Consider the following 15,902-nt stretch of genomic DNA (forward strand, 5'->3'; position numbering starts at 1 on the left):
GGTCGTCGTGTGTATCATAATATATTTGTGTATGGTGATGCTGAAGTACTTGATTATGTGAGCGACGTCGTATGTGTTTGAATGCGGTAACTGATTGCTGAAGTGGTACTTCATGGCTAGTTCCTCGGTTAGATTACTGAACAAATGTTCCATCTATAAGTACCTACCTATGTGGTCTATTTATTTATTTTTAACATTCTATGGCTATTGTTACCACATCATCGTGTCCTTAACTATGAACTCATGCATTTTACTCGGATTTTTCTTTTCTAGAGAAGCTGCAATCAATCGACGATTGTCGTAGTTTACGTGGACAGTGGGTTAGTCACATTTGCGTGGTGACAGTGACTCATATTGCCCCGGTCTGGTATATATAGATTGGCACACGGGAGACAAACTGTCGCGCTTAGTACCGAAATATATTGAAGGTAGGTACTTGAGCCGACACGTTGAGCTAACGTATGATTTTTAGCAGTTTGTTCACAAAAATCTGTCTTTGCATAGTTTGTAATGTAATGAAGCCGAATTTGAGTACAGCAAGATGATTCAACAGAAATGATAGATGTAATACAGTCGCATGTTACACCTGTGCAGGTTTTTCATTTATTAAAACTTCTTGCCCAATGTACTTCCAACATACCGTCTTAAGCGTAAGCGTATCCAGTGTATCTTTGGGTGGCAGAGATTTGTCTTTTAAGTTTGAGATAAAAATAAAAAGGATAGATAAGAATTAATTCTTTGAAAAATCAATACCAATAGCGGTTTATTAAAAAAGACCTTTTCTAATAAAACGGTTTTCATATTTGCAATATTTTTGGATACAATCCTATCATAAGACTCTAGAATTAAGTTATCTATCATGCAGGACCATTTAACAAGGAAATGAACCAAGAAGATCCGAGTATTCCTGTACTCTGTAGCTTCATATCATTCAGACCGTTTATTGTTTCACGGCTGATTGATTGATCAATGATTGAAACACAAACAGTTCATCAATTCACTGACTGAGTGATATTTCATTCAGCTGAACTTCCTTCGGGAAGACAAATATTATGATGGATTCTTGACTTTCAATCCGGAGGAATATTCAAACATGGTTGCTAATTTAGCTGTTTTCTCTGCCTTCCTTGATAAGTCCATTGTTACTCTTGTAATCAAATAAACAGAACGTTTTAATTAGTATGACACGCAATCAATCATTTTGTGCAAGGCTGTAATAAATCAATCATTCATGAAGTGGGTGTGTCTATTCTGTAGACAGTTACGGCTCCTATGTCTGGTTTAGCTTTAATAATTTTGTATGATGATACGCCTGACTGAATTAACCTACCCCTATACGAACGCAGTTATACCTGAGTTATGATTTCCAGTCAGTTTTGCTCAATGGGCTCGCTAAAACTAGGGGCGCAGAATATAGTACGCGCCGACGGAGAGGGGACACACTACCGATATAGACTGCCTGACAAAACACCGAAACATCTCACTCCTCACGCCTCTTCACCGATTGTCAACTTTAGACAAATTGCAATAAGATCCAAATTGATTTGCCAGGATATTTGGACATACGACGGGATTTTGAGCGCCGGGAACTGAATCATCGGTCACTTACCCCCGCGTAGTTAGAAAATAAATTTTCTAGATAAAATTGTTGTAGTGACATTGTTTATGTTTCCGATTTGTGATATATGTTATTGGTTGATAAATTAGTAATTGAAAGAGACATTTTTTGCAGCGTCTAATGAGTACGAGAACAGATTTTGCTACTGCTGACCTGTTTTTGTCACGAGTTGGGGACACGTCATGCTTTTTTGGGGTTCTCTTATAGAAATGGGCGATTCGTCATGCGCATATTATTTAAGACGGACTCAGGTGCAATCGCAAAATAATTAACAATATCATAGCATAGTTTCACACTGAGAAATAACATGGAACCAGTACCTATTTGCTAATATAAATTTTAATAACGCTTAATTCTTTAGGCAGCTATTGAGTCACGCAGTAAAGTGGCGCTTCTTAAACTAATAACATTATAAAGCAATTTCGATATTTACGATGGTTTACGTTTTAATCTCGCTAACGGAAAAGATCTTCCACTGAAACAGCTTTAGCATACCGTATGTAAATACTTCATAGAACGCGCATGTTTTGGGGGGCACTTCTTTCCAACCTTTTTACCGATACCTGTTCGTAAATAAATATCCATTTTTCTTGCAAGTGGTGATCGTGACAATTCTTGTTTATTGATTCTTATAGCCAAGTGGGACATTGTAGGCGAGCGAGTCGACAGCTCCGCGCGGTGGTTCCGCACAAGATTTACTATATCAATAAACAACATTTAAGAAACGTGATATGTAAAGCTTTTAAGCCGACGGGTATTTAAATGATTTTAGCGGGATCAATATTTATTAAGATGTTTGTTGATAGTTACATACAGCGTTTGAAAGTGCAAAGTTCTAAGAATATTTCTGTTTTTTTTTTTATTCCGTCTGCCTTTAAGTTGATTTTTATCAATAGTCTAGCTATTACTAGTTAGTATATGAACCAAGAAACTAGTTTTCTAGTCTATTTTAACAAGAAACACATTTTTAAATTAGTACATTTAACAGCCATTCTTCAAAGCTAAGTTTCCTACCTACTACAAAAAACGACAAAAACCAAGTTGTGTAAACAAAACTAATTAAGAACCACTTCTCTCCCGATACTGGTACAGTAGGTAAATAATTACCGGGCCGGGTAGTTGGAGCATAATAGGAGCTAATCACTCGAGACAATAGCCCTTCCGAGAAGAGTCTACCTGAGCCCGAACAATGAGCTCGTCTAGTCACCACTGCGAGCAAGTGTGAAATGCCGTTAAGAGTAAAGTTTTTGAAGTGTTCAAATTGTGTGAAGCTGTACTTCTTCAATGTTTTTGTTTTGCTGTTCGTAGCAATTTAAGTACCTATATTTTTATTGTTTTCTATCACTGTTTTTTTTTTAATTTACTTCTTTATTCGCACGTTTTTAAATTACCGTAGTAAATAAACTCATGTGTTTCTTCAATTTTAATAAGCTTCAATTTTAAAGAGGTACCTGGTTAAATACTATAGAGGATTCCACAAAATAGTTACTCACAGCGTATAAAAATTGTGCATAATTAAAACAGTTAATTTTACATTTGAAAATATTCAAAAATGTGTACGGAACCACAAAAAAAACACCTGACCTAAAAATCCAACGCGGAAGTCAAAAGAGATTACTCATATTTTTTCCAATACTGCACACACAGTGTGACAGTTAAATCTGAGGGCACGGCAGTGCCCCAGCCAAGACTCGAGCAAAGCGGGCACGGCCGTACCATCTTTTCTCGAAGCGTTTCGCGGCTATTTCAGCCCCCTGTATATTCCATGTGAACAAAGCTAGGAGTTTAGGTTTTCGATGACCAAGAGTAAGTATTAGAACAAGCTCAGTCCCAAAATTACAAAAAATTTGAATAAATAGTTTACGAGTTATGAGCGATCAAAGTTACACCATTTTGTCACTGACTCACTCACTGACCGATCATCAAAAGTCTAAGGTACTTCTAGCAAACTTAGAACCTTCAAATTTGGCACCAAGATAGGTTATTAGCTACATATAAAGGGAAAATTATAAAAACCTTAAAACTTAATAAAAAAATAGGAAACAAATTTATATTTGCGGTTTTTCAATAACATTATGTATGAATTTTGACTGCATTGATAACTTTGTTATTTATTTATGTACAAAATGTTACTATTTGTTTTGTTACGTAGTGTGGTATATTGTTATTATGTATTAAATATACATACATATGAATAAAAAAGCTAGGTTAAAATAAAATGAATAATGATAAAATCTTTCATATTAATGCAGTGCGATAAATACTGCATGCTCGCTCGATAGATGGCGTTGTCCTGGTCTAAATCGCGCTACGGTTTTTAGTTAAAAAAAAAAAACAATTTCATGTGATAGCGCCATCTACCTCTGAAATAAATCTCTTTTATTCTAAATGACATTCGATTAAAAAATTCGACAATTTCGAAATTGTTTAATTTATTTAAAAAAAATGTTGTTTACGTGCTAGTTTAGGTCTACATATTTAGTTTGTTATATATTTAGTTAGTTGCATGTAATTTAATTTAATTTGTTATATACTTAGAGAAGAAGGAGACCTACAAAAAATAAATTAGATCCCACCAAAAACATTAAATGTAAAAAAAGCCAATCCTCTACGCAATTCCTCCACCGTAAAAAGTTTTGATATCGCATAGAAGCCAAGTCCTGTTCAATTTTATTTGTAATAATAAATCAATATTTTGTGACTATATCAATAATTTTGTTCACATTACAATAATATTGTCTTGGCCATGAGCACAAGTTAATAGTCGCTCCCTGAAATAATGTGTAAATACCATTGAATTGATACATTCTATATGGACATGACTTTACGATTGGACTGATTGGAATTTGAGATCACCATGGACCAAACATGCGCATAGTAAATGTGCAGTTCATGATTTTGGATGATACTGACTGTCGGTCATTTAGTAACAATTGAAAAAACTAAAAGTATTTAATTCTGTGATATTAAACTTCATGATTGACTTTCACCTCTCCAAGATATGCCGTATTATATTTGTAGTTTATTGTGCTCATGGCCAAGTCAATATTATTGTAAAGTGAACGAAACTATTGATATGGTCACAAAATATTGATTTATTATTACAAATAAAGTTGAACAGGACTTGGCTTCTATGCGATATCAAAACTTTTTACGGTGGAGGAATTGCGTAGAGGATTGGCTTTTTTTACATTTAATGTTTTTGGTGGGATAAATTAATTAGGTCATAAAGTGAAGACGGTCCAGGCACAAAATACATAGGTACAGAAGTCAATCTACATACAAAGCGCGTTCGAGTCACGCAGACAAAGGTGTCTATGTGTGCGTGTTCACAGACGCGCTGTCTCAAAACAACTCAAAACAGTGCGAGCGCGGCTGCCGCTTTCTTGAGATAAGCGCGTCACACAAAGGTAGATAAATGTGCACGCGTTGTGATACCTACCTAACTGTAATTTGACTGTAATATTTTTAATTTTAATAACAAAAGAAAAAGTAATAATGGAGCAACAAAATTCGTATTATAATTGAACAAGTTGACGGTTGTTTTATACAACAATAAACAGTGAATTGTCGTTTTTTTAGCCTGCCGTATTACCTATAGTATGTACCTACTTATTTTCTCATATTTCGATGGTTCGTTTAATAAACGCAGTAGGTAGGTACAGTTAGGTGGGTAGGTAAGCGCCCCGGCGGCGGCCTCTGGCCCAATGCCGTAATAAGTTTTGCTAGTGTCGACCCAGGCGAACCTGCCTACCTACCCTCAAAGATTATTGCTAGTAGGAGTTGATAATTTTTGTGATCATGGCGAGACTATGTTGTAAGGTAGACGAAATAAAACTCGCACATCAAGTTTTCTGTAGGTAGAAGCAAGCTTAGATCAGGGACTGTACCAACCCATTACATACAAAAATATTTTTTTCACAAGTAAAGAGTAGGGTAAGTATATATGTATGAATAACAAAATTATAAATTGCGGTTTCTGAAAAAGTTCGGTATCTCGTTCAAACGAATTTCCGTTGAAAGTGTTTATTAACCTCTTGTATGCCACATTAAATATTTTATTATTATTGGTTTATATTTCATTTTTCCTGTTTTATTCTCAACAATACATCAAATAATTAGATACGAGTACCACTACCACGTTAGTTTTATGCGCATAAAACAGTTGACAACCCTAGCGCGACCGCCGAGTTTAGGCATGAAAAGTGAAGTACATACATGAGATTGACTTCTGTACCTATGTATTTTGTGGTCCAGGGCCGTCAGTGGGCGAGTCTGGGGCTGCGCTTACGCATATTAATAGCGCCGGGAGATAGTGACGCGCCGATGTGACCATAAAATCATAATTATGTTCGGACAGTAATGAGAGAGATGGTCTGCACTCGCGTATAAGTTATTACAAGATAAGGTGTGTAAGTATGAGTGCTCACGCGCATGTTCCGTTCATAGATTTGTTTGATGATTCATTAACAAATTATTGTGAGACAATAACGTGTTCTTTGGATTTGTCTGCAGTGCAATCGTGATAATCTTTAGCGGTAGAAGTTGAAATGTAAAAAAATCATATAGTTAGGTATCTAGGCAGGCCTTCTTAAAAAGTGATTTAATTACCACACAAATCTTAGTATCAGAATTTTCTTGTCCACCAGACGTTCTCTGACGTCTTGGCAAGGTAAATGACGATGACTGGTGGGATCTGGTATCCAATTATCGACAATGCAGCCACCACCATATGATAGTAATCCCTTAAAAAAACAACCGTAGCCATGTTATGGTGTGTAAAGATTTAATCGCTGATATCCCAATAACCATAAGCTGCTGCGAGATACCTTGTGCGTACAGTCAACACATGAAGAAGATATTTAGAGAATATGGTCTGAAACTGACAAATCATGGATTACTTATAGGTCATTTATTTATTTATTTACTTAATTAGAACGGCCGTCATGTCCATGTATTTTTTTCATTATGTAAAAATTACATTATGGTATATGTATATTGTTTTTGCCAATTGATATACCCTATCAGTAAGAGTTCAATTTGTGTGGTTTTCTAGTCATGGCGTATTTTTTTTTATAATTGTAGATTTATCGACCGGTCTATTATTCCAAACACTAACTATCCCCGATTCACTTCCCATATCGTGCAATGTTAAAAGACTGTCATCGATACCTTTACAACCACATTTTGCATCCAAGTGCATCGAAGCGACGCATAGACAACACACCAACACTCCCGCATTTACGATGTCAGATAGCATCTAAAGTGTTTCAAAGTAATCAAAGTCTTTGGTCCGCTACTTTCTTTGGGTTCTTTGGGTTCTTGTACAAAGGCTAATCTATCAAGAACGTTATTACCGACGGAAAGAACGTCTTCTTTGTATTAAGGACAGTAGATAGATAGTTAGTTAGGTATATGGTAGTTTAATGAGCTAGCTATTAAGATGCTATGAAGATTGTGACTGTGCTCGGGGTCTCGGGTTCGATTCACTATTTTACAATGTAGATATAGACAGTTTGGACAGGTCTTTTTTTACTAATTAATACATTTAATCTTAAAAGATACGCATAAGTCTGGAGTTCAGGCAATTTTAGTCAGCAAACACTTGAAGTAATTTATGTTATCTGCTACTACTGCAATTAATTCCTACTACCTAAGAAAAAAGCTTCCTTTTCTATCAATCTTCCAGGACAAGCCGTGTTTAGAGAACTTATTTAGAAAATCATGTAGCGAGTAAGGAGCAACCGGTTTGTTCAACATGTTTTCAATACACCCCGCGTGTTAGAGTCCGCACACTGAAGACTAAACAGTGCAAGTGGGCCGACAGTTGCCCCATGGTTGGCAAAATATTTTTAAAAAGAAAACCTTGATTCCAATCAAAGTTTTCAGTCGGTCGGTATTTGTATCTTTGTAAGTAATGTGCGTGCTACCATTCATCTTCGAAGTGATTTATGAGCCTAAACAAAATATCGGCCGACTAAAAGTTTGCAGTGTGTGTCTTGTTACTACTCTTAGCTCACGAAGGCATGGTGCACCAAGCTTAGGACTTAGGAAGTGGCTGCGTCAATGCCATTATTGGCTTGCTAATGATTCTTGGTAGTATGTTTTATTATAAGAAGGTATAGCAGTAATGACATAATAATAACATTCTTCTCCACATTGTGTTTAGTCACAGAACTCTTACTTAACGAGTTTATTTTTGTGAAACTTGCGTCTTCAAGTAAGGTATCCACTTTTTCGTTGGTAGGTATGTTAAAGTAAGGTAAATAGTGCCATTTTGTAGGGGAGTTCATGGGTTAAAGCTTTGTCTATTGATGGAATAAACCTCGAGCTGCTTCCGGGATTCAGAGAGCTCTTCTAATGGTACTGACATTGTTCATAGCGTGTAAAAGAATAAAGCCCAACCGATAATATAAACGTCCGTTTTTTTTAAACAACTACCTATTTATGTACCTACTTTGAAAATTGAAAGTCTCAATTGATAGTAATATCACTATTATATAATCTGTGGTAATATCAAGAATTTGTTTAAGTTGTAGGTAAGCTTGGGCTTAAGTGTGTGCACTGCGACTACCTATAATCTACGATAGTTCAAATTCTACTCATACAAATAATCATATTAGCAAACTATTTAGCATCCGCCAGCGGTTTCAACCGCATTCCGTGGGAACTTCTGCAAGAACCCGGACAAAAAGTAGCCAGCAGCCTTATTCGATAAATGGGCTGGCTAACACTGAAATAATCTTTCAAATTCTCGATATTAGCGCGTTCAAGCAAACAAACAAACTCTTCAGCTTTACAATATCGAGTATAGATTCCCGTCTATTGCTGAACGAAGCCCACAGGCCCACAGGCCCACAGGTCTATTCTCAAAATTTATTTCAATGACTTTCTTAATCGCCACGCGTATCCACTGAACCTTGGAGACATTTTAATTTAATGCTTCCTTAATGTTTTAAAGCTACGTGTGTATGGGAACTGGGAACTGGGGACGCTCGTTAGATAGCCATCGCTTCCGAGAAGGCATCGGCAGTGATGCTGACACTGGAGATGGCGGAACTCGTTAAATTAAACATTTAATTAGCATCAGCATCGGACATTTGTTTACATGTTTTACGCTAACTTCAGTTGCGTATTTTGTGTTTTTATTAGGGACATTACAGGTAGAGACAGAGTTCTTTTTTAATTCTACTCAGTATCAATGGGTTTCAATGCGGTAGTGTAGGTATAGCCTATAGGTAATTCTACAAGCATAGATAATGTTTTGGTTCACAAAACAATTTTTTTCATAAAGTACACAGTTACCTGCAGTTAGTAGCTAAAACGAGCTATATTTTTAGCCTAAACAGACATCTAAATATCTCCATATTCATGTACCCAGAAAACTACACCACTTGTCACTTTCCTACAACACAAATATCATCGAACTACAGGAACAATTCCAAGTTATGAAGTTCCGAAAGAGTCTCAACTCCTTGTCTGTCTACCGGTTCAGATAATTTTGTTTTTACTAACCAGGCTTATTATGGCGATGTTTCTTCCCCTTGGCAGTGACAGCCGCCACCAGCACAGCCAGCCAGAGCCAACTCCACCGCATCCTAAGTACCTAACATCACACTTCACAAAACACTAAAATACAACCTCTAACGAACAACTTTTCAATATAAAATTCACTGTCAAACACTCATTGGTAAATACTTAGTACCCACTAGTAAACAAAATATTTCAAACCCTTCATAGATTTTTAAACAATTTGAGGTAGTAAACACAAAAGTTTTTTTTAGTTTACGCACGATATAAAGTTCGAGATGAAGCGAATTCTCTCTCGCGGTACACCACAGCTTCCGAAAGCTCGTGGTTGACTGACGGACGGACGGCGTCCCGCGTCTGTCGGACAACTCTCGATGTGACACGAACCGGTCACAGGCTAGGAACTACAAAACAACAATAAACCAGGTATTTGTGATGCCAGACAACTGATATTAGAGCATATTTAGTAAAGATTTAATGCAAACTAGTCTCATTACTAAGTATTACAATAAGTTTCATTCAACAAATTGTAAAATAAAAGCTATTTCTTTAAAACTTTTCAAAGTTCAAAGCTCTATTTCGCGTGTTGTAGAACTGGTTTGAAATAGTACCGCTACTCGGTAATAGATGGCGCTAATACAGAATAAATATTTTCTAGGGTAGAGTTATTATTTTTTTTTTTGCTTGGGACATTTAAATATTATACCACAAAAATAATGAGATATCTTAGTAGACAGAACGTATAAAAAAATCCCAAAATAAATATGTTTGTAATTGCGCCATCTAGTTCTGAAAAATAGAATCAAGACGCTGTTAGTTAATTTGTAACAATATAGATGGCGCGGTACACAGATAAAATTAGGCATACTTGTAGCAATTTTCATGAAATATGAAGTGTTTTTAGAATATCATAAATTAAAAATATTTCTATGCTGTTTATATATCGTTATTCCGCTGCTGAGTAGCTCTTTAAAGCTATAAGTGATATTCGTTGGTGTTGTTTTCACTCGTATATACCTAGCTTATTTATAGTGTGCCTTTAAAGCTTATCTCATCATGTCTTAATGTTCCACCGATACTTTATTGATTATTGAGTGGTATCACTTACCTATAATTCTCCCATATTTCACTAATGATGTTTCAGTTAAATAAAGTACCTACTTAGTGTTTAAATAGGATTCAAGACTACACTGATGGTGTAATGCACATAGGTATAAAGAAAGTGCTTTACTGAGTAGCGTATAAGAAAATAATAATAATCCGCAGAATTTAAGTGTGTCGCACCTTATCATTATTAAATTAAATACGTGAATATAAAGGTTTATGTTTTTCAATAGACACACAGAAAAAAGAAAAAATACGCAAAAATAAAAAAAACTCGTGTGTCTTTTCGAACAAAGTAAATAGAATTAAAATGTGGGAGAGTTAGAACACCGTTTTAATAGTACATTGCATAATTGACTGACCTGTGTTGTTAGAGCGGCGACAATATGTCGGCGAATCAAACGCGGCAAACTTAAAATCTCAATCGTCTTACAATCACGTTATATCACTTTTATTTTGATTCTTCATTATGATTATTTTGAATCACTAGATCAATATTCACTTTGGTTGCACTGCTTTTACAAAGATTCGGGAATCTGTAGAACAACGCGACTTCATATCGCTCAAGATAATAATATGTCCGCAAACCTAGAGCATCGTTTTGAAACGTTTCGTTCACCAAAACACGTAAATCCTTTATAAATAAAAAACAATTATCCTGTCGCAGATACACGTCTATCGCAAATAAAATCTCTTGCGCAACACAAAACGCAGTAACATCAAAGAAACCGGCGCGGCCGCCATGCACTAAACGTAAACACTAAACAGTTCAACACACGTTCCCGAACACGGAAATTAGCAAAAAGTATTTTAGTCAATTGAAAACTTGACGGCTAGAAAGATCTAATAAAAATGCAAGAATTAGGTAGGTACGCATTATTCAACTCTGCGAAATGATTGGTAGGTATTACAATATTTTTTTACAATTATTAATGAGTAGAAAACAGCATTAAAAAAATTGAATTTGAATATCTAAAGAGTTAGGTTGGCAGCAATGACACACTAAACCATTTTTTTTTTCTTTTCGCTCATGATATTGTGTTTGTATGACTATGGATCTTATTGCTATGAAGATAAGTTCATTTTGCTATATCAAATATTCTTCTTCTTTTAATCGAAAGTTTTGCTGAGAATGGCAACCCTTATTTTGTTCGCCAGCCGGGGTCATTGACACTTACATACTTTATCTCTGGTTTGCGCACAATGTTCTAAATCTAAATTATTATGAAATCGAAAAATAATTCCTTGGTTTAAATTTTTGGAATTCATTAGAGAATGCCTTAAAGTATTTGTGATAGGTTTTAATGTGATTAGGAACGACACACCTGATATACTCTTAACTCTACATTCTCTTAGGTAGGTATTTATTTCATATTTTTCGGCTGGATTTAATGGTCCCCTAGACCGATCTTGTCTCATCTCATGACTGTATCATAAAAATTGACAATAAAAATATCCAGAGAAACGCTCTTACAACAAACAAATGACGATTTTTTTTTTTTGTTTTTTTACTTGAAAAGTGTGGTTGTAATCCACCTACCTATGGTGTTCCTTATTCGTGAGATAAGCAAATGGTCAGACATTTTGGAGGAAGACACAAAAGTGTTAAGGTGCCTATTTATACTTCATCGACGTCCAGTGCAATGTAAATGTATGTATTCGTAGATATAGTTATCGGCACGAATCTTGAGCTCTGACCTACATCTGCGCAGAAGTGATTTATAAGCAAAGAACCAATCCCGAGTGACGCCTATGACGCGATGCACTGCGGGCCAATCAACGCTTTAGCCCGCCCCCGCGCCTCACTTCATACCACAAAAGGGACCCAATAAATTACTTCTGCGCAGGTGAAGGTCAGAGCTCAAGATTCGTGCCGATAACTATAATTCTCCACTTTGTGATATCGTTCTATACAACTAAAGGGTAGGAATAACAGCAATTTTCAAAACTCATACCAAAAAACTTATTTATTTGACGATTACAATTATTCTATAATATCTATGAATAGTCGCAGAATTACAACGTGTATACAAACAAAGGAAGAGGATCCGGGTCGGCGAATACAACCCAATAACATACCAACGGTAAGCCAAAAATGTTTAATGTCATATCGATAAATTTACATAGCGTAACAGTGGTGGCCGGGGGCGGGCGGGCCCCCCCCTGCGGGCCCCGGGCCGCTAGACGAACCACTCGTCCTTGTGCGGCACGGCGCTCAGGCCGCCCGCCGCAGGCGGCCCGCCCGCGCCGCCCCGCACGGGCCCGCAGGGGGCTCCGGGTTTCCCGGCAGCCGCGTCGCGCCCGCCTCGCCGCCCGCGCACCCGCCGCCGTTACTGCTCGCCAACTCTTGTACTGCACAACAAATTGCACCGCATTAGTGTCCGTCCATAGACGATTGCAAAAAGGTAAGCGAGGGGATATGTCAGATAGATAGGCATTAAGGAAAGTCAGAAACATAGTTAAAGAAAAAACGGCAATAAAAGCCTATGCCACATACAGTTCATGCGTCTGGTACTTCAGGAAGCAAAAATAAAGAATTTGGATTCTGTTAAATTCTCCAATAAATTGGTGTCTAATACCTATATGTTAATTAGTTTCTAGGCCTGTCACCAGGGTTTCCAACGACATCGACGTTCCAGGCAGTAAAGCGACCAGGAGCCACGTCAGAAGTCGCGACAGGCATGTAAGATTGCGTCGGCGTTGGCAACGCGTTTGCGACGCCTGTCTCCATATTTGCAGGTGGAGTCCATTTTACATCGGTCGGAACGGCTTCATTGTCATTAAAAACATAAAAATAAGAAGAAACAAAAAACATAAAATAGGACAAGAACCAAAACAAGAATACATAAAAATAACTCAAACAAAACAAAACAACAAATGAAAGGATTCATGCACAACTTACAACATTGGGATAAATTAGGGAAAGACAGGATCAGTCATAAGATGTAAAAGATTCCAGGTATACTCACGATGTAACCGCGTGCGCTGGTTGGCGGCGCGGCGGCGGCAGGCGCAGCACGCGACGCCGGCGGCCACCACCGCCAACAGCGCGGCTGCGCCCGCGATCCCCGCCACCCACGCGCCGCTCGCGCCGGTCCCGCCGCTCTCTGCGGAACCAATACATAAGGTTTGAGGACAGGATTGAGAGGCACAGAGAGAAAAAATAGAGTAATTTGTCTCAGATATCTGCAGTAATCTAGATTATGCTAGCAAACGCATGGAAGAAAATACCAGGGGTAGGTTCTCACAACCTTGTTATTATGCAACGCCTTACAAAATGTGCTTCACAAATTCATCATATTCGAGTTAGCTAGACAAGTGATAAGCCATTTTGTTTATTGAACTGTTCCCCATGGCTCTTATTGAATTGCTATCATGTCGAAGTTTCAAGATTTTCTGATTTTGAAAAGTTGTATTCATCATCTCAGTGGGTATCAGTGTCTAAGTATATCCTTGAAATCGAATCTATATACTTATACTTTTGCTACAGATGTCCTGACCACAAGGTAACTAGGCTGATGATGAGGCAGTTCTTCAGAGTAGAACTGACCTGGGCAGAGAGCAGCGGTGTCCTCGTCTGAGCCGTCGGCGCAGTGGTCCACGCCGTCGCACATGAGGTCTGCGCTCACGCAGAACTCGCGCTGCTTACAGCGGAACTCCTTGCAGCCGTGTTCTGGAACAACGGTGGTAAACGACATCAAAAATAGAGTGAACTCGTTTAATGGACGCGGTAAACGAAAATGTGGTGTGTGTTGATTGGAAATGAATTTGGATGTACATGGATGGAAGATCGAACTACACCCATGGTTAATTGCTTCGATCAATTTTTTTAAAATTTTTATTAGGTGTTTGTGATGGGTAAGTACCATAAAAAATTGATGAGCAAAGTGTTGATGGTGATGAAGCTCAGTTTAGAATCTGTAAAAAACCTTTAAGTCATCCCCATCATGCATCCCCCTACTTATATTTATTTTTTGTTACCGGGGTGGATTGTTGTACGACGTGTATGTATGTTTTTCAACACTTATAGCTTCGAAGTTTGTATGTACACAAAGATATTACAAACAGAATTACCCACTATGATCAAACACCGTTCCGTATTTGTTCAGTCATACAACGATTTCAAAAGAAAAACTCCTTTAATATATTGAGAAGAAAGAAAAATATTTCCAGTATTTCTTTGTAAGCCATAAAATACAAGGATAGCGTCCGCCGTTCAGTCCAACCAAGCGAACTGACCCAAGCCCCTGGTTCTGATTGAAATAGGAAAACATATTTATATATTGCGGAACACCGTAAGAATATTGTACAGTCGGTAGATAATATCACTTGAAACCACAATGGTTTGGTCAAGCGAATTTTCAAGAAGCAATGGATTAGAAAATCCTTGCGATTAAAGTGAATGACAAAAGTGCGGTGGCCGTATATGCTGCAGCTTTGAGGCGACAGAGTGTGAACGATTGAAAGAAGACCTTAAGAATGTGCAAAACAGCTTACATGGATAGTTTCAAAATATATTATTATAAAGTATATTAAATACCATTCGTATTACGCTCAACAATACATTTTCAAATAAACACACACAGGTTGAACATTGGAAGTACCAAAAAAATATTCAAACTGTTATCCGTTAAAAAATATCCCTTGTCAATTGAAAAAGCCTGTCTCCCGCAACCGGACAATCAAACTGCTGACGAAGCGCTCCGCGAAAATTGGATATTCATCGTCGAAAAAATCCGCCGAAAAGACTTGAACAATAGCCTCGACATAACGAGCCTCCAACCAGATACCCAAACGATATGGTTAACGCTAATCACCCATCAGAAACAGCCTTTAAACGTGGCCTTCAAGTCTGACAGTTTCTTTGAGTGGGAAGCAAAACAGTCTAGGAGCGGGGATGCTCACCGAAACACTGCTTTTGATGTGCAAAGGGGGATTGTTCCTCCCCGCTTATATAGTAGGCGCACTGTGCGCACAGGTAGGCGATAAGGGTGGTTCGCAAGCGGCATGTATGAAATGCATTGTTTAAAATGTTATTCCGGCGTCTCAGGCGGTGTCGCGAGGCGCGTTTTTGTTGCATAATTCAATGGCAGGAGCGCTTAACATATCCTGCTTTGTGAGACCAGTCGGGTGCGCTCGCTGGAATTTTAAAACTGCCCGAGTAATTTCAAACGAATTGTTTGGGAGTTGGAGATGATGTTGGATGAAGAATTTCTGTAAAACAGAATTTTGTGGGCACAAAGGAAAAATCAGAAATGGTTATCATGTAAATTCGAAATTTTAAAATGTACTTTCCAACGATTCAATAACTGGAAATTGAATATTGAATAAACCACAACACGGCCAACGACAATACCAAATACATAGCACAATCGATAAACAACTAAAACCAACAAACGATCCTATCGCGATAATCCCCAACTCCGAATCGTACTTAAAACTTTCTCAAAGAGTCTAGCCGAGTAATCTTCGTAAGTATGCAAGTGGAGGTGCGAAGTCGCCCAGCCATCGTCCAGTGAGGGCCCGAGGGGTCGCTTACCAACTATGTCTTAATGGGCTAAACTTGGAAGTGTGGGACTTCATTATCTAGCGCGATATAGACTTGCATCAGCTGACACATTTGTAACATCTTTCAGTGTAACCATATCTT

The 15,902-nt window shown here is 37.7% G+C and overlaps 2 protein-coding genes across 5 annotated transcripts in view; both read right to left on the reverse strand.

Moving 5' to 3' along the window:
- Nucleotides 1-9,360, reverse strand: part of Wb (wing blister) — a 163,791-nt gene extending 154,431 nt beyond the window's left edge. Inside the window, exon 1 of the mRNA XM_064035090.1 lies at nt 9,134-9,360. Coding sequence (XP_063891160.1) covers nt 9,134-9,215 — 82 coding nt within the window. The 5' untranslated portion in view covers nt 9,216-9,360. The remainder of the gene's footprint in view (nt 1-9,133) is intronic.
- Nucleotides 9,361-12,191: 2,831 nt separating this feature from the next.
- The window catches only part of LOC110376985 (uncharacterized), a 56,077-nt gene continuing 52,366 nt past the window's right edge, over nt 12,192-15,902 (reverse strand). The window contains exons 4-7 of one of the 4 annotated variants that reach the window (XM_064035117.1): nt 13,803-13,925; nt 13,222-13,359; nt 12,832-13,021; nt 12,466-12,604 (exon numbers count right to left, since the gene is read on the reverse strand). In XM_064035117.1, coding sequence (XP_063891187.1) covers nt 12,843-13,021; nt 13,222-13,359; nt 13,803-13,925 — 440 coding nt within the window. In that variant the 3' untranslated portion in view covers nt 12,466-12,604; nt 12,832-12,842. Of the gene's footprint in view, nt 12,605-12,831; nt 13,022-13,221; nt 13,360-13,802; nt 13,932-15,902 lie in introns of all 4 variants that reach the window. The other 3 variants (XM_049852447.2, XM_021335656.3, XM_021335655.3) reach the window with 3 other exon arrangements.

The sequence above is a fragment of the Helicoverpa armigera genome, chromosome 6 (assembly GCF_030705265.1).
Source record: "Helicoverpa armigera isolate CAAS_96S chromosome 6, ASM3070526v1, whole genome shotgun sequence".
NCBI lineage: Eukaryota > Metazoa > Arthropoda > Insecta > Lepidoptera > Noctuidae > Helicoverpa > Helicoverpa armigera.